The sequence below is a fragment of the Leptosomus discolor genome, chromosome 1 (assembly GCF_034619465.1).
Source record: "Leptosomus discolor isolate bLepDis1 chromosome 1, bLepDis1.hap2, whole genome shotgun sequence".
NCBI lineage: Eukaryota > Metazoa > Chordata > Aves > Leptosomiformes > Leptosomidae > Leptosomus > Leptosomus discolor.
Window position 1 is genome coordinate 160,638,985 of NC_141391.1, and position 22,828 is coordinate 160,661,812.

At 51.7% G+C, this 22,828-nt stretch overlaps 1 protein-coding gene across 3 annotated transcripts; it reads left to right on the plus strand.

Annotated features, from left to right (window-relative positions):
- Positions 1-1,328: 1,328 nt before the first annotated feature.
- Positions 1,329-22,828, plus strand: TOM1 (target of myb1 membrane trafficking protein). 3 transcript variants are annotated; one of them, XM_086468646.1, is made up of 16 exons: positions 1,329-1,380; positions 8,813-8,897; positions 10,594-10,672; positions 10,818-10,967; positions 11,076-11,210; positions 11,458-11,604; positions 12,622-12,738; positions 13,177-13,310; positions 13,985-14,018; positions 14,635-14,743; positions 15,790-15,910; positions 18,295-18,370; positions 18,796-18,879; positions 20,497-20,556; positions 20,900-20,936; positions 21,041-22,828. In XM_086468646.1, the coding sequence occupies exons 1-16, from the start codon at positions 1,329-1,331 to the stop codon at positions 21,187-21,189; spliced, it is 1,569 nt and encodes a 522-aa protein (XP_086324772.1). In that variant the 3' UTR covers positions 21,190-22,828. The 3 variants fall into 3 exon arrangements, with proteins under 3 accessions (XP_086324772.1, XP_086324781.1, XP_086324787.1); XM_086468655.1 differs by having other exon boundaries at positions 18,817-18,879; XM_086468661.1 differs by lacking the exon at positions 18,796-18,879.

Below are 22,828 nucleotides of genomic sequence, written 5' to 3' on the forward strand. Positions count from 1 at the left end.
TCTGTCTCCTACGGAGCTTTTCTCAGTGCAGTGTTATGTTTTCTCAGTTAGTGGAGGAGGCAGAAGGTTCTCAGACCACCGTACAAGTTCTCAACCCAAGCCTCAGACCAGAGCGGACATGTTTTAACAATATATGACTAATCCCAGTGAGCCTGGAATTGGGAAGGGCCCAGGAGGGGTGCAGCCTGATCCCGCTTCAGATCCTGGCCTGTACTAAAGCATCTGCTGTTGGGAGTGGCATGAAATCACCGGCTTTTTCCAGCCCTTGACAATTGAGAGCACCACGGTGAAAGGGTAGATCTGCTCTGCAAGGAACAGAAGGGGATCAGCTTTAGCTTTGTCATCTGTACGATGGGAAACTCGTGAAGAGTGAAAAACCCTAGTGTATTGTATTTTTATTAAAATTTGTACACTTTGTATAATCTGTATCTTGTGGTATTTGGTACTAGAGGGAAAACTTTGGCAAGACTTAGCAGTTTTTATATTTTTGTTATTGTTTGATTCAAATTACGTTACAATTATACCGAGACACTTTTTTGTACTGTACTTACAATATAATTTTTTTTTTAACATTTGGAGTATTGTCATTTATTTCTGGCACACTCTGCAGCCGTTGTTCCTGCTACTGTTTCGGGTTTGTCAGCAAAACCCCTCCAATCCCGAGTTCGCTGACCCCCCTCAGTTTGCAGGCAAGCGGCACCGTTTCCAGCAGCGCCGGTCACCCGGAACACGGCTCGAAGATGACTGACCTCCTGCGGGCCCTTCCGAAGGGAGACGGGCCACCGAGCACCACAGGTACCACCGGGGCCTTTCTCTGCCCTCGGTGCGGGCTCGTGGCGTCACGCTGAGGGCGGTGCCCGGGGCTCGAGGCGAGCCTGTTAACGCGGGTGTCGGGCGTGGCGGTGTTAGGGCGTGACGTGCGCTGCCGGGTGACGCCTCCCCGTTCCCAGCGCCCTGTATTCGGGCGTAAATCCGGGCCGCGGTTTTTCTGCACCAGCCGAAGAGCAGCGCGGTGGCAGATAGCGGCGGAGGCTCTGGGTGGCGGGAGCCCCTCCGTTCCTGCGGGTCAGGGCTACGGGCCGGCTGCAACACCGCCCTGCCCCGGCGGCTGCCGCCCCTCCCCGGCCGCGCTCGGGCCCGGCGAGCGGCTGTGTGGAGCCGGCGGGGCCCCGCCTCGCTCCGAGCCGCAGCCACACGGCGGGGCCGAGCCGGGCGCCCCTCCCGGGCGGCGACCGCTGGCGTCACAGCGGGGCCCGGGCGGGGGCCCGCCCCGGCCTGGCGCGCGGGTCACGTGAGCGGCGGCGTCAGCTGATCGCGGCGCGGCGGCGATGGACTTTCTGCTGGGGAACCCCTTCAGCTCCCCCGTGGGGCAGCGCATCGGTGAGCCCCGCGGCCGCGAGCCCCCGCGACCCTCCCTCCCCACCCGCCCGCTCGCTCTCCCTCCCCCGCGCCCCCGGGGTCGCTCACCCGCCCGCCGGACCCCTTCCTCTGGGAAGCGGCGGCCCCCGCCTCCGCGGCGGGACGGAGAGGGCGTCGACCAATGAGAAGAGACCTCCGCTCTGACTGACGGGCGCTGCCGACCAAATAGAGAACGCGGAGCCCGAGGCGGCTCCGTCTGCGGCCCCACCAGCCAATCCGGGTGCGAGGGGGTCTTGAGGTGGCGAGGTGAAGTTTCCTCGCTTAAAGGGGCCGCAGAGCGGTGGTCCGAACCACGCCCCCCGGTAGAGCCGAGGTCCGTGATTGGCTCGGGGCCATTCCCGCCCGCACCTTTTTGAGGGCTTCGCGGGAGAGGCAGGGTCCTACAGGGCGGGTGCAGCGGGAGCTGCTCATTGGCTGGGCTCCAGCTGCAGCGGCCTATTGGATTCTGGGCGGGAAGGGGCTGCACTCTCCCTGAGGTGACAGGGTGGCCGGGGGCAGCCATTGCTGCGCTGGAGGCTCCCGGGGGAGAGGGGCTTCAGGCTGGGCTGGCCTCGGAGCGTCACAGCTCACCGAGTCGGATCAGTGTTCCCCACCTGAAGAACGAGTGCTTTGGGCACCCTGGGGGTGGCCACCCGCCCTGAACGTCCCAGCAGAGGGGTCTGGGACAAGCAGGGTCTGATACGGCCATGCCGTGGCTCTGTGGAGAGCACCTCCCCTGCGCCATGCCCCTTCTCACAGGGCTGAGGACCAGCGCTGTCAGTGAAATCAGCAGCAGGAGTGTAGCATCCACTGTGACCTTGCAGGCCCACAGACACGCAGTCTCTCTTGGTCCCCGTGCTCAGGTCAACTAGATGAACGCAGGAGAAGGATGTAGTCTGAGAAAGTGGAGCAAAGGGATGCTACAGCTAGAAAGAACAAGGCCATCACTGGTCTCAGAACAGAGATGCAGTTCTCAAAGCACTTAGAATAAGGATTCTTTTCTTCCCACTTTGGATAGTCTAAATGCTTTCAAGTTGTGCTTGAAGGTTGATGTTGCCCATTTAAACTCTCCAGCTCGTGCAACGGCCATTTGTAAGTTTATGCCCTTGCTCAGTCTTGCTTTTTGTCACTTGTGCAGACCTTTGTTTTTTGCTGTGAACATCTGGGCCCTGATTCAGGAGGTTTTGGTGTGCCTGCATGAGTGAATAGGCTGCTGTGGCTGGGGTGGGAAGGGACCAAGCAGCTGCTTTTGGTAATACTTTTATAGGCACTGCTTATTTTAGAGCCTACCCAAAGCACTGTCCGAATGATGTGGGTCGGGGGCACTGTGATGTGCCGCGCTCTAGTGTTGGGTGAGCTAGGTGAGACACACTACAGGGGAAGGATCACCAGGGAAGGTTTTCTGTAACAAAAACTTGCAGATGATCTTTGATGTTTCCCCAGATGAATGTCACATGTTTCATCACGCTTTCCAGGAGAAGCCATCTCCTGCCCTTTCCGGAATGAATACTCTTTGATTCCCTCAGTGAGCGCATCAGATACGTTTTTGTGTTTGTTTGGGTAGAGGCAATCTGAAGTTATCTTTAGATGTCACAGATCACTTCTTGCCCTCTGGAACTTCTGATCAGTATAGTAGCCACATTGTAAGTGCGTTCCCGCTGGGCTTTGCTTCAATTAAAGAAGGGATTTTCAAGAGACAAACCAACAGCAAAGAGGAAAAAAGTGCTTCAAGAGTGTTGTCAAACAGGAGTTTAGAGTCCTTAGTACCAGAGGTGTGACAGTAGAGAGATCTTAATGACTGGGGTTGATTGAGGTTATGGGAGTCCAAAGGGGTGGAGGAATTGCAGCGTATGAGAAAGGAACTCAGCGTGGAGGACTTGAAAGGGCTGGTGGCTGAAAATATGAATGTTTTCTCCTTTTTAACGTTGCCTATCAACATCCTGGGGACATGGATAAATGCTATCTTCTCTCTTTAATCTGAGACGCGAACATGACTTACCCAAACTTGTTTGGTAGGTCCGTGGCAGCTGAGCCTGATCACCAAACCTGCATAGCGCTGCTGCTTCGGGCTGTCTGCAGAAGGCTAATGCTGTGTCCTTGTAAATTACTTGGGCAAAGTCATGTATGCCTGATACCGCTTACAAAGTCTAAAATAGCTTTAGGTGAAGGCTAAAGAATAAAATAAAATAAAAATCCTCTGTGGCACACTGCAGCGACATTCTCAAATTCCTTCCTTAATGTTGATCTAGTAAGTCCCAATTATTTTGCTGACAAGGAAACCAATGCTCGGATAACCTCAGTGATCTGTCACAGAATGAGTCAGTTGCCGAGGAGTAGGTTTTCTAGCTTCTTACTCCCGGTCTTGAGATTTAGTCACAAAAGTTGCCTCTGTCCTGGTTTTGGACCGTGATGTCTCTTCCCAAGTAAGATGAATACAGACTTGTTTCTTTGGGGTTTTTTTTGCTATTTTTTTTGTTGTGTGGGTTTGGGCTGTTTCGAACACAGTACTTCTGACCACTGGGAAAATTTCCAAAGACTGTTTAAGCATTGTAGTTTGGATTCCACCCTCAAAAGGGAAATCTTCTGTGCCTCCATCTAGGAGCTAAGAGAAACTTACTGAATTTCAAGGAGGTGCTCTGGGTGAGAGAATGGAGAGGAAACCGCAGGTGCTCTCTCCTGACCCTGGAAGTCTGGAATAACTAGTAATTATTGCAATACTAAAAGGGATGGAGATGGGTTATTTCAGTGAGTGAGAGCAGGCAAGGGAGAGAAGTAACAGTGTAGCACAGAGATGAAGAGGATTTTTTACACTTGGGGGTTGGTTTAAGCATGAGAACCAGGAAAAGTTGAGACTGTAAAGGGGGAGCAGGTAGGAGAGACTCATGGGTGAGGAAGAGGGGCAGACACCACACAATAAGCCAGAAAAATCCCCACAGCCATTTGGATCCCACCTTGCAGATGTCCCTGCACCCCCTCTGTGAGTTGGGAGCTGGTGGGCAGCAGTTACCAGCTGTTGTCAGTATCGCTCCCCTGCCGGAGCTCAATGGGTCCCCGCAAGGTAGTGCTTCTCAAAAAGGCGTTGCCTTCTCTTCTGTGCCCCCTCTGTCTGGAGGAGAAGCAGGCAAAGGCAGCAGCTGAAGAGTCGTTTGATCCCTAGGAGTTTGAGCTGATTCACAGGAAAGGGACAGGAGAAGTTCTGAGACCCAAATACCCACAGCACTATGTCAGCACAAGTCTGTGTCCATCACCATCCTTGAATTAGGTTTGGAGCCATATCTGTTCTCTCTAGAAAGCACGCTGTCCCCTCTGTCTTTGGAGGAGCAATACAGCTGAACGGTGGAGTCCTGCCTGAGCTGGTGCTGAAGTTTCCTCAAGGGAAGCGAAAGCATGAGGCTTAGCAAGGAGACTTTGTACAGGATGCTGCTTTGGGCCAGGGGCTTATGAATTGAAGGGAGGTTGGGAGAAACATCTGTCACATTGCTTTGTGCCGAACGTGCACTCTGTCATGCAATGAAATGCCGGTGCCCTCAAACACCTGTTGAAATGGGTGGGAAGGTGCTTGATGCTTTGCTGAGGAATTTAAAGCCAGCAAGACTGGCTGGTTAAATACTTGACTTGGAGGAGGGGCACACAGTCTCTGGTGAGCTGTGGCAGAGCATGTCACGGGCAAAGGGTTTCTGAATGGCACCTGGCTGGTTATGGGTGCTTCAGGTCTGTGATGGGGAGCAAAGGGGACAGGAGCCTCCAGCGTATCTTCTGTCCTCAGCTCCTGTACTTCCCTGTGCTGTTGACTGTAGTGCCAGTGTGCTGCTGCAGGGACGGCTGGGTGGGATCGCCAGCCCCACAGTGAGCTCTCCCCTGCCAGGAGGGCAGAGATAATGAACCTCAAAAGAAGCAAAGCTGTGAAATTTACTCATGGCACAACGCAATGTACAGCTCCGTTGTGTCAGTTATGCCAAGCTCAGAGTTCTTTCTTATCTGATGGTTCCATGTAACTTTTATAACCTAGTTGCAGACAGCAGGAGCACATCAAATGCCAGGCAGGAAAAGAGTCGATGCTCTGGTTCAACCCATACCACAGTCCCCAGCAGTCCTGGGTTGATCCGAGCAATTTGTGAGGCAGCAGGCTGGAATCAGACAAACCCCAATGCTGTCACACCCGGGAAGCCGGACTGGCTGCCAAAACAATGTGGCTTTGAAGCAGCCCCATGAAGAGCCTCCTGCACATTCAACAGCCAGTTGGTTTCAGGCTTGGAGGGAGACAGCATTCACATGCTCTCCGATAACCTCGGCCGGGGGGCGAATTCTCGGCAGCAGGTCAGGCTCAGCTCGTTAGCACGCAGAAGTAGACACTGCCTGATGAGCCTCACCAGGCAGAGTGCCGGGCGGGCGGCGGTGCCCTGCCTCCTGTGCTCACTGTTTTTAGGGACTTGTCGCTGTCCCCAGCCATCTAGAGCTCAGATTTCATGAGGGGCAGACAGCTCATGTGCTAATTACGGCTCGTGAAACTGGGCCAGCCACACTGATCCTTCATGTGACTAATGAATAGACTTTGTTTCCTTCCCTTCTGCAGGCTTTACTAAAAGGCTAAAGTTCAGGACTTCAGAGAAAACTCCAACATATCTTACTAGGCTTGGACAGTCCCTTAGTGCTTGGAAGCAAGCAAGGAGAATTAAAAGGGCATTAGCTCCAGCTGTCCCAAGGCCAGATAGGACAGGCCTTAATCTGTACTGGGTAAATTCAAACACTTTGTCCTTGGAAATGCCTCATGGTCACATTCCTGTTTTCCATATGCCCTAACACTGCTCTTCCAGCTTTGTGGGTTTTGAGCCTATTTTGCATTTATGGCAGTTTTGCTGCTTTCCTGCAGCTCTGACGGTAGCATGATGACCACAGCATGGTGGGGTAACAGCGGGGTGGTGTGTGTCATTTCTGAGGAAGCCCCGTTTTCCTGTAAGTGGCCAGTCAGGTGAAGGAGCATGTGTGGTTTGTTTGCATTCCAGTCTGAAAAACAAACCTGCTGCCTGACCTTGGTATGACTGGTGTGTTCGGAGGCAAATTGGTGGTGGTGGGGAGCCAGTTGCAGGGTGCCACCAAACTTAGGGAAGCGAGGCAATGGTGTTTGCAGACATAGTTCATGTTAATGTACAGTGAAAATGAGGATGAGGAGGGTTGGGGAGACTTGAACAGCAAGGACTTGATGGTTAAAAGCAAGTTCCGTTTCATCCTTGGTTTCTTCTGTAGCTCAGAGCTTCCCGGGAGGCTCAGCCCCTGTTCCTGTTTCAGTTGTGGGTTTTTTCCTTCCATATGCAGTGTTTTTCTTCAGGGGTGAGAAGAGTGGTTGTGGGCTTCCTTTCGGTAGAGCAACCTTTGTGTGATTGATTTGTGTGCTTCATTGCCAGAGGCAGCAAACAGGATGGAGAAACTCTCTGGCTAGGCTGGGGTTCAAACCAAGGTGTGTCATGGGCAGGGGATGCTGTAGGAGAGCACAAGTGAAGGGTGGCTTTGTGACCAAATCCATCTGACCAACCTGAGCTGCAATTTGACTGCCAGCAAGGTTGGCCCTGTGGTGTCCCAGAGCAGGAGGGAACCTGGAGCTCTACTACTGTCCTGAGTCCTGATCCCAAAGGAGCCCCAACGGAAAACATTCCCCCACGTATTAGCACAGCTTCACCCACTCATTGGTATATGCCCTGGTGCACCACACATGCTCCCCTGTAGCCCACTGCACTGGATATATTCTCTACCACATTCACCCAGTGCGATGCTATCTCCTGTGCTTCACTGAGGAAGCTTAGATCAAGAGACCAGGATTCCTATGTAAAATTAATACTCAAAGTGACAAAAGTTCACCTGAATCAAGGGGCCTTCAGGATATCGCAGTAGTAGCCAAACCTTCAGAAAGGTGAAAGAGCAACAGGAACGTTCTGCCACTCACCTTCCCTTGTTTGCCCTCTTCCATCTGGCTGTGGCCACAAGGTAATCAGCGTAATCACAGTGTAATCAATACATCGTGCAGTCAACAGAAAAGGTGGTGGCTGGATTGCGATAAGGTGTGGATAGATAGATTCACACTGTGGTGTGTCATCTGAGGGAGGGCCACGTGTGTAAGAGGCTGCATTGCGCAGTGCTGTGAATAGCTCTCTGCCCGACGCTTAAAAACAGGACATCCCAAAACATGACAGACGTGCTTACCCAGGCAGGAGTTAAAAAAATCTTCTTTTTCCTGTGTTATGGCCCTATCCCATTATGTGTGAATGGGCATTTCATTTCATTCCCGCAGAGGGATCATTAGCTGCTGGGTCAAAGGGGGTAGAGGACCCACAGCAGCAAGGACCAGCTCCAGGTTTTGCGGGGATAGCAGTTTTGAAAATGCAGGCACTTCTCTAAGTACCTTGTTGGGTCTGAGCTCTCCTGAAGAGCGCCTGGTAGGTGCTAAACCGGTCTGGCTAGTTTTAATTCTCTTGCCCCAGTGCTAAGTCAGGCATTTTACAGGTTGCAAGAGCTGGGAAGGATGGTTCTTGTTCTCTGCTTGCCATCTGCTGTGTCTCTGTGTTTCCCCATGGTCTGGAGACTGCCTGGGTCCTGCCTGTCCCGCTGGCGGTTCTCTTTCCCCCCGCCGCTGGTGGTGTCCCCGAAGGCAGCCGTCAGTCTGCTTGGCTAGGACCGAGATATGGCTGATTATAGGGTGGAGACACTGGTGCTCTCAGTAATAGCTGCTCATTTCCCAAATCTCTGCCTTGAATAACATCAAGGCTGACTGAGGAATTCCTAATTAAAGGGGACACAATCAAAGCTGAAACAATACTGCTTCAACTTCAGCCTACAACCCACTGCTGTCCATACACCCCAAAGGCCAGAAGTTCAGGGGAGAGATGTAAATGTAAAACAAGAGAGAGCCCTGCTTTGGCTGTTTATGTTTGCTTGTTTGCTTTTGTAGGGTGCATGTAAAAAGAAGGGGGTTGATTCTTTTGTCTTCTTAGTTTGGTGCAAACCACGAGTGGTTCCATTAGATCCACGTCAGTGTGAGCAGGAGAAACTCAGTTTCTGGCCTTGCAGCAACAAAGCGAATAAGCCCCCTTTTCTCCAGCTGTGGAGCTGAGGTCGTGCTGAGCCCCCTCCTTCATGTGCAGAACACCAGAGATCACACAGCGTGTGTTTGTCTGCTCGTGGCATGAGTGATGTGGGCAAAGCCAAGCAGCCACCCGTCCCAGCCATGTGCTTTGCGGTGGTGACACCTAGCGGGGAGCACTTGGTGGCCTGGGCTCTGCACCTGGATTTGCCTCCTTGCGTGTTGTGGTGGAAGCCAGGGAGAAGGTGTCTGGGCTCTGGGGTGTCCTGACAGCTGAACAGCAGCCCATGAGAGTGCCAGGGCCGCTCTTAGCCTTACTGTGTCTTGATTTCTGTTTTCCAGAGAGAGCTACCGATGGGTCCCTGCGGAGCGAGGACTGGGCTCTCAATATGGAGATCTGCGACATCATTAACGAGACGGAAGAAGGGTAAGGGAGCTGGCAAGAGTACACATCCAGCAGCAGGTCCCAGCACGCCCTGTAACACTACATCTCCAGACTGCAGTGGTAGCGTGCGCTGGTGGAGCTAATAAGCTAGGCTTCCCAACAGTCTCTTAGTCGAGACTCTGCTAGGAGACCTAGAGACACAGCAAAGCTGTCAGAGCATCTGTTACATGCTTCCCCATAATCTTTGTGAGCACTGGGAGCCATTCAAACAGGCCTTCAGTGTCCCCAGAGAAACCTTGATTCAAGCCAGGCTGCCTCCCATCTCCCAAAGGCATATTTGCAATTCTTCCACTTCGGTTTATTCCTCCTTCATACCCCTCTCTTTCTCTCCACTGGGAATGTAAAAATCTGCAGGCTGGTGACTGAGAAGAGGAAAACCTCAGGCTGCTATTCAGTCCTCTGACTGTGCAAGTCCTGCTGGGGTTTGTTGCTCAGGTATCTTCATGTACGGTCACTCAGACATGCACAATGTGGGTGGGGGAGCCTTTGTCTCCCTTTCCCTGCAGGGAGATGTTCGGAAATCTGCCAGACTTGTTAAGTTTGGACCTGGGAATCTGCCAGTGAATTCAAGGGGGACCGCTCCTTCTCACAGTGGAGATGTCAAGAGCAGCGTGTAAAAAAAAGAAGGTGCTACATGGAATTAAAAAATGTAGGTTTCACTCCTGCTGTCCTGCCCCACAGTGATGCTGACAGAGGACTAGCAAGCCCAGCTTTGAGCTTCACAATTGTATGAAAACAAAGTCAAACATCTCTACTCACAGATCTGTCACCACTTCTTTTCCATGCTATCCCCACAGTGCAAATACACCTGTCTCTGCCCACAGTTCTCAGTCCCGAGCTGTGTCCACTTGGTGTTTCAGTTCTGATAACACAGCTGTAGCCTCCTGACATGTTGGGCTCTCCCACTGCCTTGCTAATGTCCATCCATCGCAACCATCCTGCCCCATGAGCCGATCCACTCCTGCCTGCCTTGTTGCCTTGGTGTCTCCACCTCACCCTTCACCTCCAGCACTGCTGATCTTCCAGCCCAGTCTCTCTTCCCAGAGCGTGTTGGTTCATTTGTGCTCTCTCACAAGACCACAGTGGGCTGAGACCACAGTGCTTCTCCCCTCTGAGAATGGTTAAGGAGACCCTGCTGTGCCGCTGCTCGCTTGCCCACCTGCAATATAGGCCAGATTTTGCCACTGCATCTCCCCTGATGCCTTTTGGCCTCCTTTCCTCCATGGAACTGTTGTTAAACAGCTGCTCTCTGAGCAACACGGGGATTGCTGCAGCTCGCTCTCTCCTTCTTGTTTCTAACCCATGCCAAGCTTTTTTGTCATCTCCTCCTCTTCAGTCTCTCTGCCATGGTATTTTGCTCTACCCCCAAGTAGTGCATTTCTAGCATTGCTTTTACTCTGCTCTCTGTTGTATCCTGTACACCTTGACTTGTTGCAGACATCAGCACAGAGGCCTCCAATTTCAGTAACAGCACTCATTAGCAGGACCCTGCTCCTCTTGCAGAACCACAGGCAGAAGCTGCTTTACCAGTCACTGCTTCAAGCCACCCTGAAAACATGGTGGGGAAGGTCAACTGCGGAGTATGAGGCACCCAGAGGCAGTGGCTTGTTTTGCTGTGCCTCTCTATAGGTGGGTCTCAACCTTCTCATGATCTTTCTTCCTATGATTTCTCCTGCAGGCCCAAAGACGCCTTCCGAGCCATTAAGAAGAGAATTGTAGGGAATAAGAACTTCCATGAAGTTATGCTGGCTTTGACGGTGAGTGGTCAGGGCTCTTTCTCAGCTCTGTGATATCCTGCTGTAAAGCTGAGTCTCTGGCTGAAAAGACACAGGTATCTAAAGCCAACAAGGCAAACACACGTAGGCAGAGAAGGCTATAGTTAATGCTTCATTGCCTTTGAAGGTCCTGGAGACATGCGTCAAAAACTGCGGCCACCGCTTCCACGTCCTTGTGTCCAGCCAAGACTTTGTAGAAGGTGTCCTGGTGAGAACAATCCTGCCGAAGAACAATCCACCTGCCATAGTGCATGATAAGGTGCTGACCCTCATCCAGGTGAGCCAAGAAATGTGAGCACCTGTGCCAGTCCAGAGAGTGTCTTTAGGTGTTTGTACGGAAGACTACTGTGAATGATGATGTGCTGTACTGTCTCCTTCTCCCCAGTCCTGGGCGGACGCCTTCCGCAGCTCACCAGACTTGACTGGTGTCGTCGCTGTCTATGAAGACCTGAGACGGAAGGGCTTGGAGTTCCCCATGACTGATCTGGACATGCTGTCACCCATCCATACACCACAGAGGGTAAGGGAGCATTGCTGAAGGGTGTCGGACAGCTGCCGTGCTGGATCTATGAGGGGGCTTCAGGAACTCTCGCTTGCATTTAGAGGGCTTTTGGGGAGCGAGAAGCTCCAGGACAGCCTGTTTGCTGGAAGAGCTATTGAAAGCAGATGGGGAGTTGCCACCAACATTTCTCTCCTAATTGCACTGCCCTGTTAGCTATAAGTGTCTCACCACCTCTCTCTGTCACTTTTTCCACCTCTGTCTGTAGACTGTGTATAGCTCTGACCCCCAGTCTGGACAGAACTCTCCTGTGGTCAACTCCCCTCAGCAGATAGAGTCCATCCTCCACCCTGTCACGCTGCCCACTGGGAGAGGCACATCCAGCGACGCGCCTATCACACCCACACCAGAGCAGGTGAGTTGAACACAAGCTCCAGGGTGCTGCTGACTCTCCCTGCACTTGGGGGCTGTTTCACAAACACTGTTCTGGGACTGCTGTCCTGGTTCTTCCCCAGCCTCTGTCCTCAAGGAGCTGTTTCTCCAAAGCATAGTCCCTCAAGAGCTCTCCAGAACTCCATTATGGTCACGGTGATCAGCTGGGATACCACAAAGACAGAGTGGTTACTTTTTGCTAAGGCAGGGCTGCTTGCAGGCAGAGGGAAGATCTCCCAGCTATAGAGAATTGGGGAACTGAGACATAGAGGTTTTGAGCGAGGTCTTTGTAGTGCAGTACAGTAAAATCTTGCTCAGTAGATGTCTTCTTATCACCTTTGTTTATCTTGCCTCACTGCTGACTTTATATAAATCAACTCTGTCTATGTGGTTTCCAAAGGCCAAGGATTTCTCACTTGCTTCCCCATCCTCTTTTCTCCTTCTTCACCCTGACTTCATATGACACCATGTTCAGCACCAAACCTCCAGCTGTCGGTAGGTTGCATCCCCTTGCAGAACAGAAGTTAGAAATTGTTCTCAAGAGGGTTATTAGCAACTTGTGAAACCAGAGGGATAAAGTTTCAACTGCACACTTAGCCAATGCTCATCTTTTGAATGGGAATTCTTCCCCCCCCACCCCCTCTTACACCGCTTTGGAAATTGATTTGAGTGGCTGCTACACAGGAGTTGCTCGCTGGGGAGAGATTTGAACCATAACAGCAGCCTGTGCTGGCTGTTAAAAACCAAGGTTAGGCTAGTGGCCAAAGATCCTAGGTGAGGGCCTGGCATCTGCTACCAGCAAATGAACTTGACGGTAAGTAATGGAGCTTCCTTCCACTGGGAGCTGCTGAGAGCCGAACTGAGCGGTGACAAATGAGCTCACCAGTGGCTGTTCCCTTCAGCTCTGTGAACACGCACACACCTGCGGTGCACTGCCATTCAGAGCTACCTCAGCTATCTCCCCAGTCTTCCCAGGTGGAGCTGTCACTTCCCTTTGCAGATCGGGAAGCTGCGCAGTGAGCTGGAAGTGGTGAATGGGAACATGAAGGTCATGTCAGAGATGTTGACAGAACTGGTGCCGTCTCAGGCCGAGCCTTCTGACCTGGAGCTTCTGCAGGTAAGGAACCCTGGTGGGGCAGAGGGCTGGCACACAGCTCAATTTAGCAATGATTTGATGGACTGAGGCATGACGCATGCCGGGTGTGGGGAACAATTGCACTGGACAGTTTAGTTTGGGGTTTATCAGGGAGTGATGGGATAAGGGAGACATAGGGAACGTGGAATTTCAACAGCCAAAGGAAGTTGCACTATTGAGGCTGGAATCATCTCACATGAGGACGTGCAGTGCCTAATGGCCTTTCTTTCTGGGTGATGTGTTACACAAGAGGCATACAATTATTGTCTGTAAAGCTCAGACTCAGTTTACGTCTCACACGAATATTTATTGCCCATCAACCCTTACTGATAGACACCGGTAGCCTCTGGGGCCTGTCTATCCCAGTCAGACTTCCAAATCTGTGAGTGCTCAGCCTTAGCCTGACCTTGCTGTGAGCAGGAGCTGAATCGGACATGCAGAGCCATGCAGCAGCGTGTGCTGGAGCTGATTCCCCGTGTCCTCCATGAGCAACTCACCGAGGAGCTGCTCCTCATCAATGACAACCTCAACAACGTGTTTCTGCGCCATGAAAGGTACCTCTCTCCCCCCTTCTCTGCCCTGCTCTTCCACAAGAGTTTACTGCCCCTTGAAGGCTTTCTGTCCAACCCTTTTGATCTGCCCATGACTGTAATGCTTAAAATGTATCAGCCTGTATCATCCATCTTTGAGTACAAAGCCAGTTCTCAGTTTTTGCTGATTTATTCCTGTTCCTTCAAAACTGCTGTGTAAGTTACTGATGGAATATAAAGATGTTGCTGTGACGTAACCCAGAAGAAGAAGGAGGGAACTGCATGAAAAGAGCTGGTTTTCTACCTCTGAGGCAGATGGAGACAGAAAGGACATGCCGGGGTGGGGACCAGCACCTTTTTTTTTTCTTCCATTCCATCAAATTCAGCTCTTAAGCTCGGACAAAGTCTGGAGAATTTAGTCCCGGTGTCTGTATGGAGAGCTGGGTTTGAACCATTTTAGTTAGAAGTAGCTTTGGAGGATCACAATAAGCTTCCTCACACCACCCCTCAGGAGACATCAACTCCTTGGGCCTTGTTGAGGTGTTTTCGGTCTTGAGGGGGAATTGGGCCCTAAGCCATGGTCCCTCTTTCCTAGTATGTAGAAAAGGGCAGATCATGCCAAGCCTTGTAAGAAATCTCTTGGGCTGTGGGTGAATAAGCACATGCTACTGAAATGCATCCTGTTGTCCTTCTTGCAGGTTCGAGCGTCTTCGGACAGGACAACCTGTTAAGGTAACTCAGAGCACCTGCCCCTCTGTACAGCTCAGTTTGCATCCTGCAGGTCCAGGAGTGTCCTGCTGAATTGGAGAGAGGTTCAGCCTGCCCCACTTACAAGCTGTAGGCTTTGCTCTCCCAGCCCAGCTGCACCAGGCCATGCTAGTGTGCGAGACACTCCAGTTCCCACTGCTAATGTGCCAGACACTCCAGTTCCTACTGCTAGCCTCTCCCTCCCTGACAGCGGGAGCCTTCCCCTCACCCAAAGAGCAGGAGCAGACCAGCAGCAGTTACGGTTTTCTGGTATTGAACACTGAGAGGACCAAGTCCCGTATGAGCCTTCCTTTGTCCTCTGAGCACTGCCCTGTCTTCTGAACCAGCATCTACCCTCCTTACTGACATTCAGCAGAGCTGGGAGGTTGGCTACCGAGGCGTATTCTGCTCTGGGACACTATTCCCAGCCAGTTCTCTGATCGCTGTCTCCCTTCTCGCAAGCAGAGGCTTCACAACTGATACTTTTGATGGGTACAGAAGAGCTTCCCTCTCCATTGTTAATGAGCTGGGACTGAAGGGTCAGGGTTTCTGGCCTTCAAAAACTCTCCACCATCTTCCTTTTTATTTTTTTATTCCAAAGGCACCAAATGAGGCCGAGAACAGCTTGATTGACCTGGGACCCAGTACTCCTTCTGCAGTGAGACAGCCTGAAGTCACCAACAATCTCTCCTCTCAGCTGGCTGGAATGAGTACGTTGCCGTGCAGTTTTCCCCTCAGTCCTTCTCCTGTGCTGCTCTGGGAATCCTTTCATGCTCTTATATGACCTCGCAGAATTATTTAGTTACATTCATAAAGTAACCTAGAGAAATAGGGTGTATTGTCAACTAATAAACTCATGAAGAAACTTGTATCTGCCCCAAGGCATGCAAGCATCTCTCAGCAGCCACACCTCACGTTGTGCAGGAGGTAGACATGACTTAAGAAGGACCTCAGCATTAGGCTGTGGCTAAGGACTGGGCCTTCCAGCAGGGTAGGGAAAAAAGTTGCTCCCTGTGCAATACCTAGCAGCAGTGCAGTTGCCTCTCGTGCTGTGTGGTGTCAGGCTGACCGCTGAGATCTGGCAGAAGAAAAGCAGCTGAGCTGTGCTGCAAAGGCAGCCATGAGCATCTTGGGCTCAGGACCCAGGGTTTGACAGGTTGTTTACTCAGAAAGCGTGACAGGTCCCGAGGGTTCTTCAAGACATAAGAACAGCCTACATAGCACTGCCTGAAGCTCTCGCTAGCTGTGAGCACATTCAGTACAGCTTGGATGCAGCTACAGAAAATAGGCAAGGCTGTTTTCACAGACAAGGCAGTTGAGATACTTTTCAAGTCAGGGTTTTTCAGGTGATGTCTGAGTCCTGAAAATCCACTCATCTGTCTCAGAGGTGCTTGCCCAAAAGCACAGGTTATCCTTTTCCGCAGGATATGGAGCACAGGTTATGGAGGAGTTCCCTCTGAGTTGTCTTAAATGGTCAAGAACTTCTAGCCTTCAGCATTAGTGCAGTAAATTGCTGCTGCTGCCTGAGACTGAGCTAAAAATATCTGCTGAGCAGGCGAAGAAACTGCTTCTGTTACTTCACCCACGACACTGCACACACACATAGATTGTGCTGCAGCTGAGGGGCAGGATAGAGGAGCGGGCCTAGAGCAGTTTAGCCTGTTCTCATGTTAGCTTTCCACCTAGCACCCTCCAAGCCCACAGCCCTCTGTTTACAGCTCTGTGCTGCCTGCTTACCTTGCTCTCTCTCCCACAGACCTGGGCTCGAGCAGCGTAAGCGCGGGGCTGCGCTCCCTTGACACCTCTGGCAAGCTGGAAGAAGAGTTTGACATGTTTGCCCTGACCCGTGGCAGCTCGCTGGCTGAGCAGCGCAGAGAGTGAGTGTGCAAGCCCACTCTGTCCTGTCCCGCCTTCTTGCAAAGGGGGAGGGCTCAGGGCAACCGTGGCTGTGACCCCAACCAGAAGCAGTTCCTGGGAGACAGCAGGGTGCAACAGAAATGCACTCTTCTGACACACAGGTTTTGTAGGGTGACCTCTGTGTTCCCAGTCCTTCCTGCTGCTGTTATCTCCCCTTCACAGTGAGGATGGGGAGAAGGAAGTGGTCTCTGCGTGTGGGGACTGTAGTGCTGCATGTGCTGGGGAGGCTCGGTGTCTGGAGATGAAGGTGTGGAGTGGGACTGGCTGAGTTTTCTTGTCTGTCTCTGAACTCATGTGCCCTGAATGGGGTGATGTTGAATTTGGGAACTGCTGAGTTATCAATGCAGCCTAAAGTGCAGGAAGTGTGCAGTCAGTTGTGGCTTGCAAGGCAGGGCACTGCTCTGTGCCTCAACTTCCCTGTTGGTAAGTGGGACTGATGTTTCTTCCTCCATAGTGTGTTTGAGACCTCCTGGTGTAAAGCACTAACAGTTGAGTCTCCATAGTACTGGGTGAACTGAAGAGGTCTCTTCTCCACTGCAAAGAGTGGATTCTTGAATTCTTGTTCTGGGAGGAGCTGACAAGAGCTGTGCTGGCCAGATGCCTTTGACTTGAGAGACTGTGGCTGATCTCATGCTGTTTTGCCTGTCAGAGTCATCCACTGCTTTCCTTCAGTTACCAAGCAGTAGAGCCCACAGCCACATGGCTACCTCCAGCCCTCAAAGACCTGTGCTCTTGATCTCCATCCACTGGCATACCTTGTTCTGCAGCTGGGCAGGAGCAAGTTAAGGTCTCTTAAGGATGTCTCCTTTCATCCCTCTGCCTCAGGCTGCTTCTGGTAAAAGTGGTGGGGAAACCCATGGCCTGCACACAACTCCATGTGTTTTGCCCATGGGCTTCCCACCACGTTTACGGTGGGGTGTGCTGCCTGAGGACAGAGGCAATCCAGGACAAAAACAGGGGTGCGGACAGCACCCAATCTGGGGCTGAAATCCGAGCCACTGGTATGTGCTTAGTGCTGGAGGCTGGGGGAGATCTGGGCAGGGGTGGAATTGTATCCTCTCTGCTGTGGCGCAATCCTGAACAGACTGAGGCTTGTGATCGCTGCACAAGTAACGAGACATCTTCTATTTATTCCTCACTGCCCTCCATCTGCCTGCACTTGCACTCCTGCCGGGTAGCCTGCACTCCCACTGGCTCAGGCTTCACATTTCACTCACCAGCCTGTGCTCTCAGTGTCTCCCTCCGTGTGAACAGCCCCATTGCCCTGCTGCTCCCAGACAGGACGTGCTGGCAGGAGACACAGGCAGGGCTGCTGGGGTTTGTTCCTGACCCCCCAATGCTTCATGTGTGTCTCAGCGAAGCAGTGCTTGAAACACCTCAAGCCTTTCCTGCCGTTCTTCCTCATCAGCGGCATGATAGCAGCATTGTACTTCATCCTTGATGCCATTGTCCACAGCGGCCCCTTCACTGATGAGCACTTCTTCGAGAAGTTTGAGCGCCGGTGGCCCAAGCCCCTGACCCTCAACAAAAACAGCTCCACTTGATGATCTGCTGGATCTGCGAAAAGGGGCCTGGCAGGAGCTGGAGAGGAGACTGGCAGAGTTTCTGGGAGAGGCTTCATTCTCCCAGCATGGACGGACTGTTTTCCCCAATCTACATGGATCAAATGGTGACGTGCGGCATCAGCATGTGTGGTAGCAGCCCAGAGGGGACACAGAAAAGGGATGAGGGAGATTATGGGTGAGGCGTGTCTGTGTGTGGAAAGGGGTTGCTGTAATGGTGCATTTGGAGAACTTGAAGCAACACTAGGCTCTTCTGATCATCCACTCTCACTTCAGCCACCATCAGTTCTTGAGTGGTATCAGTTAAAGAGATGTTTTTGAGCTGTGTTTGTGTCTGTGAAGGTACGTGAGTATGTAGGGGCTTGTTGCTCGAATCCCTTCTAAAGTAGCTGTATTCTTCTGGTCAGTCTGTGTTAGTTATCTCTCTTCTGTAGTCAGCCCCAGAGAAGATGAGTTTCATGGTTGATGAACCTAGCTCTGTAAGTCCGTGTTTTAGTCTGTTGGATGGTTGTTTTCATATGATGCCTTGTCATCCTCCTATCATGTGCCAGGGCTGTCCTGTGGTATCCCACAGTGATGTTGCAGTGAGTAGGTTAGTCTGTTTTGTGGTGGGCTACACCTTTAGTAGGGGTTTTGCACACCTTTCTAGAAGCTCTTGGGAGCAGTATGATGAGAGATGAAAAGTTGTGCAGTCAGAAGCACTGAGTATATGTTTAGGAGTTCCTGCCCTTCACTCTCAGGCATTTCATCAGCCTGTGTGTTATCTAACTTCATGCTTTCAGGGTAAAGTACGAAGATCCCCAAGCCTCCAAAGGACTTGCTGGTGCCCTGGATGCCCGGCAGCAGAACACAGGAACGGTAAGTGACCACAGAGCTTTTAGTGCATCACTAGGAATGAAAGTATTCTCCTTGCTTACTGACGCAATAAATGCGCTGTCTGTTTGGAAAAAAATCAAGTGTTTAACGTGACTGAAGATAACTGCCAGTCTCCACCAACCTGCATTTCCTACCTGGGCTATATACCTCATTCTTTAAACCCCAGAGGTGGGGAACTATGGAAAGTCTGGAGTTGACTCGGTCAGTAACACGATGGCCTGCTTATTATATCTGCAGGGAAATTTCCATCTGGAAATGTATGTCTTATTCCTCTTCAGGAAGTTTCCAAGTCCAGTTGCCTTCTCTCTGCAATCAGAGAAGTAGGCCACCAGTACTAGTGTGTTCTTTCCCCCACCCTAAACCCACTGCCTCCCTTCTCCCTCACCCTCTGTGACAGCAGCTTTCAGTGCAGACTCTCTGTTGACCAGGGGGAGTCTGGTGCCTCCAGTGATGGAGCCCAACTGACTAAGTGGATGATGCGGCAAGGAATGGTGAGATCATGGAGTGCCAGCAGGGGGGAAGGAGGCTGGGGTTGCTAACTAGGGGTGGTGCTTGCACAGCACATGAGGATGCCCAGCAGACATCAGCAGAGACTGCAAACTGAAAGGAAGTAACCCTCGTCTGGGCCAGTAGTGGAGACCAGGGTTGGGAAAGCATGTGCCATTCTTTGAGCTAGAGGATGGCCTGTTTGGGCCGGGTGTCTGGAGCACAGGCACTAGCTGGTGGCATCACGAGGAAGGCTGCTGCCATTCATTCCCCCTGCAGCCTCTCCTGCTCAGCATGAGCTGCCCCATTTGGAGGAAAAGACATTCTGGCTTTTACCCTGTTCAAGGCCTCCTCCTCTAGCTAAAGTGTTTGAGCCTTCAGGCAGTTGAATTTAGGCTTTTGGCAGCAGGAATTCCTGCAATTACATCCCCTACTGAGGCTTTGACACACTCACCTCTCTGAAGCTCGTTAGCCTGTCTTCCTGAAATGGGCACTGCCCAAACTGATGTCTGCTCTAGGAAAGTTTCCCCACATGCTGTCCAGTTGGCTTGAATGCACTTCTACCCCAAAGAGTTCCTCTCTGGGTAGACAAAGCCAGCTTGCTTCGAAACTTCCTTTATCTCACATGTCCTCTTCCATCCCCATTCATCCATCTGCCAGCTGTGGTAACTATCTGCACTTGCTCCCTGGTTTGGGGAAATCTGCCTGTCCTCGGTGAGAAGGGGTTACTCTTTTTCTTCCTCATGCTATTTTCCTGAGAGGAAGGGACCTATACGTATTGGAAGACTAATAAATAAGTTCCCACAAATACTCTCTCATGCTTCTGCTTGTGGAGCCTCTAGCAAGGGCTGCTTCTTGCTCAGCTTTGTTCAGGAACTCGTGACTGGAGAAAAGGATCTGGGGTTTTGAATCGGACTTGGTTTCCTTCAAGGTTATCTCTGTCCACTAGGAAGATGTCTCCTTGCTGCTTAAATTGGCCAGGGACATTAAGTCTTTTGAGCTAGCCTTATCCCTACTGAAAGTAAAATTTATTTTAATTGTAGAGGACTTTCTCTTTGATGGGTCTGTTTCTGTAGTTTGGTGAGATGTTAAATCCTGCTGTGCTCCATGGTCCTACCAGGTAATCGCTTCTTGGCAGGTGTCTTTCCTGCTTAATGTGGTGCCAAACCTGGCACGTCCAATATCTTCAGCATTGCAGACTTTGACATCAGACTGTCACTAATCTGTAGAAGGGAGGACATGTGGAGAAAGGCATGTCTCTGGTTCTCTGGCTGCCTAACACAAGCAGCCAACTCCCACCCAGTGAGTCCTCACCAAAATGGAAAGCCTGGTCCAGTCCTAATACCCCAAAGCCAACCTCCAAACCCCAGATTCTTTTAATGGCACGTACCCTGGAAGCTGTGGGAGTCTGGGTGTGGACAGGGCAGAGGAAGTGGGTGAGCGGTGGCATTGGGAGCTAGGAGAGCTTTGCAGTGGCACTGGTTGGATTTGGAAGGGCCTGAGCTGACTGAACAGTAGAGCAAGAGGGTTAGGCTTCAGGTTGGCCTTTCTTTTTGCAGAGTGGGTTTCCTGGAACATCCTCTCTTCTCTTGGCCTCATCGCTCTTTTTCCTTCTGTCCTAGGTGCCGGTTCCCCAAGCCAATTTCATGGAAGACATAGAAAAGTGGCTCTCCACTGATGTGGTAAGTGAGGGTCTGCTCTCCTGGAGCCAGCAGTCCTGCCAGAGTTGCCTGCGGGGCTGGAATTTAGGCAGTGTACAACAGCGCTGGCACCGCTGAATGTGTGGCACAGGAGGAAGCAGGGGAGGAAAAGCCAAGGACACAGGGTTTGGGATACCACACCAGTATAATTAGGCTTCTGGGAGGCATAGCTAATGAACTGAGGCTCCTGGCCACTCTAACATGACTGTACTGCAGAAGTGGGGGGAGCACTACCCTGTCTCTCTCCATGCAGGCAAAGAATCACATCTGTTGAGGTGCCTTTGCCTACCTTGTTTCTAACCATACCCTCCTTGTTCTTCCCTAGGGAGAGTCAGAGGATGGAAAAGGTGTCACCAGCGAAGGTAAGACTTGCCAACCAACCCCGTTCTCCGGCTATTCCTGGCAGCACCCCGGCTCTTCCACAAACCTCCCTCCTTGCTAATGCTCTGCTCTTCTTTTGCCTCAGAGTTTGACAAGTTTCTGGAAGAGCGAGCAAAAGTCGCAGACCGCCTACCCACTTTGTCCAGCTCCTCAGCAGGGCCGTCCGTCTCCTCTCCTGCTGCCAGCCATCACCGGAAGCAAGCGAAGGAAGACGATGCTATGTTTGCCTTGTGAATGCTATGGACTGGTGTGCTGTGGAGCAAGAGGCTGTGTGTGCTGTTTTGCTTGCCTCCGACCAGGGGCCAGCAGAGGAAGGACTCTGTCCCCTTCCTCCACTCTCTTCCTGTTTTCCCTTTGAGTTGTTTTTATTTTTAAGCTGCTTTCAGATTTCCCATAATCTTTGTTGTGTTTAGGGATGTCACACAATAGACTTGTGAAGGGGGTTTTCAAAGCTGCTAGAGAATGTGGGAGTTCAGTGGGCTTTTTTTTTTTTTGGTACAGTGTGGGCAAAGTGGAAGAAGCTCCCCGTCCTCCTCTCCAGTGAGGCAGTCGGAGATCTTGCCCAAGAAACAGGAGAGGCTGCAGTCTGCTGCTGAAGTCATTCCTGCCTGCCCCTTTCCTCGCCCCATCCCTAGAATGGATCTCCAGCACTCTGCCTGCCAGTGTTAGACTGGAAAGCATGAGGATGCAAAGCATTACAGGTGGCAGAAGAGGAACACTAATGGTAGAGGGGCCCTGTTGCTCTAGTCTCTCTTGCACAAGTGCTTGTAGTATGCAACACCTTCCCACTCACAACCCCTTCTCTTCCTCTTCCTTTCCTCCCCCTCCCCATCAGTTTATCCAGAATCCTACCCACAGTCCAAATGTTTCCGTTGCATGACAGCCAGTTACCAAAGCCGCTGGCTGCACACAGGGCTTGAGCTGCAAGTGGTACCCCACGCTGAAGGGGCTATCTGCTGTGGGGTAGGACGTGCCTTCAGCAAACTCTTTGCAGTTAATTTAATTCTCCCGTTATTATATTTTTCTCCCCTCTTTCCCCGATGTGATCCCTCCTCCCTCTCTCACTTCCACTGATGACTTCCACCACATCATGCCATGGTGTGGGGAGTCTCTCTGAGCCTCTGATCAGGCCAGCGCTATAGACTCCCTCAGGGTGGCTGTGTGTGCTGGGGCCAAAGAGCTGTGTTCCCTAAAGCAGGAGGCCCTTACATCCATGCTGTTATACCAGCGAGAACATGATGTTTCTGGGGTAGCATGTTCGCTGGTGAGCACAGAGGTGAAGCAAGACATCAGTCATCTCATGCCAGCAAATCAGCCCTGCAGCAGCCAGGATTCGTAGAATCATAGAGTGGTTTGGGTTGGAAGGGACCCTAAAGACCATCTAGTTCCCACCCTCCTGCCATGGGCACGGACACCTACCACTAGACCAGGTTGCTCCAAGCCCCGTCCAACCTGGCCTTGGACACTGCTGGGGAGGGGGCAGCCACAACTTTGCTGGCCAACCTGTGCCAGTGCCTCACCACCCTCACAGTAAAGAACTTCTTCCTTGCATCTAATCTAAATTTCCCCTCTTTCAGTTTTAAACCGATACCCCTCATCCTATCACAACACTCCCTGATCAAGAGTCCCTCCCCACCTTCCCTGCAGGCCCCCTTTAAGTACTGGAAGGCCGCTATAAGGTCTCCCCAGAGCCTTCTCTTCTCCTTTGCACATGGGGAGAAAAACCCTTCTGAGCGAACCGCACATGCTGCCCAATTGTAGAAGGCAGCCAGGGAGGAGGGTGCCAAGCCCGAGGCTCCTGCTCGTGGGATTTCTTACTGAGCGTGGAAGAGTTGCCTTTTTTTAATTGCACATTAAAGGAGCAAAGTCTTGA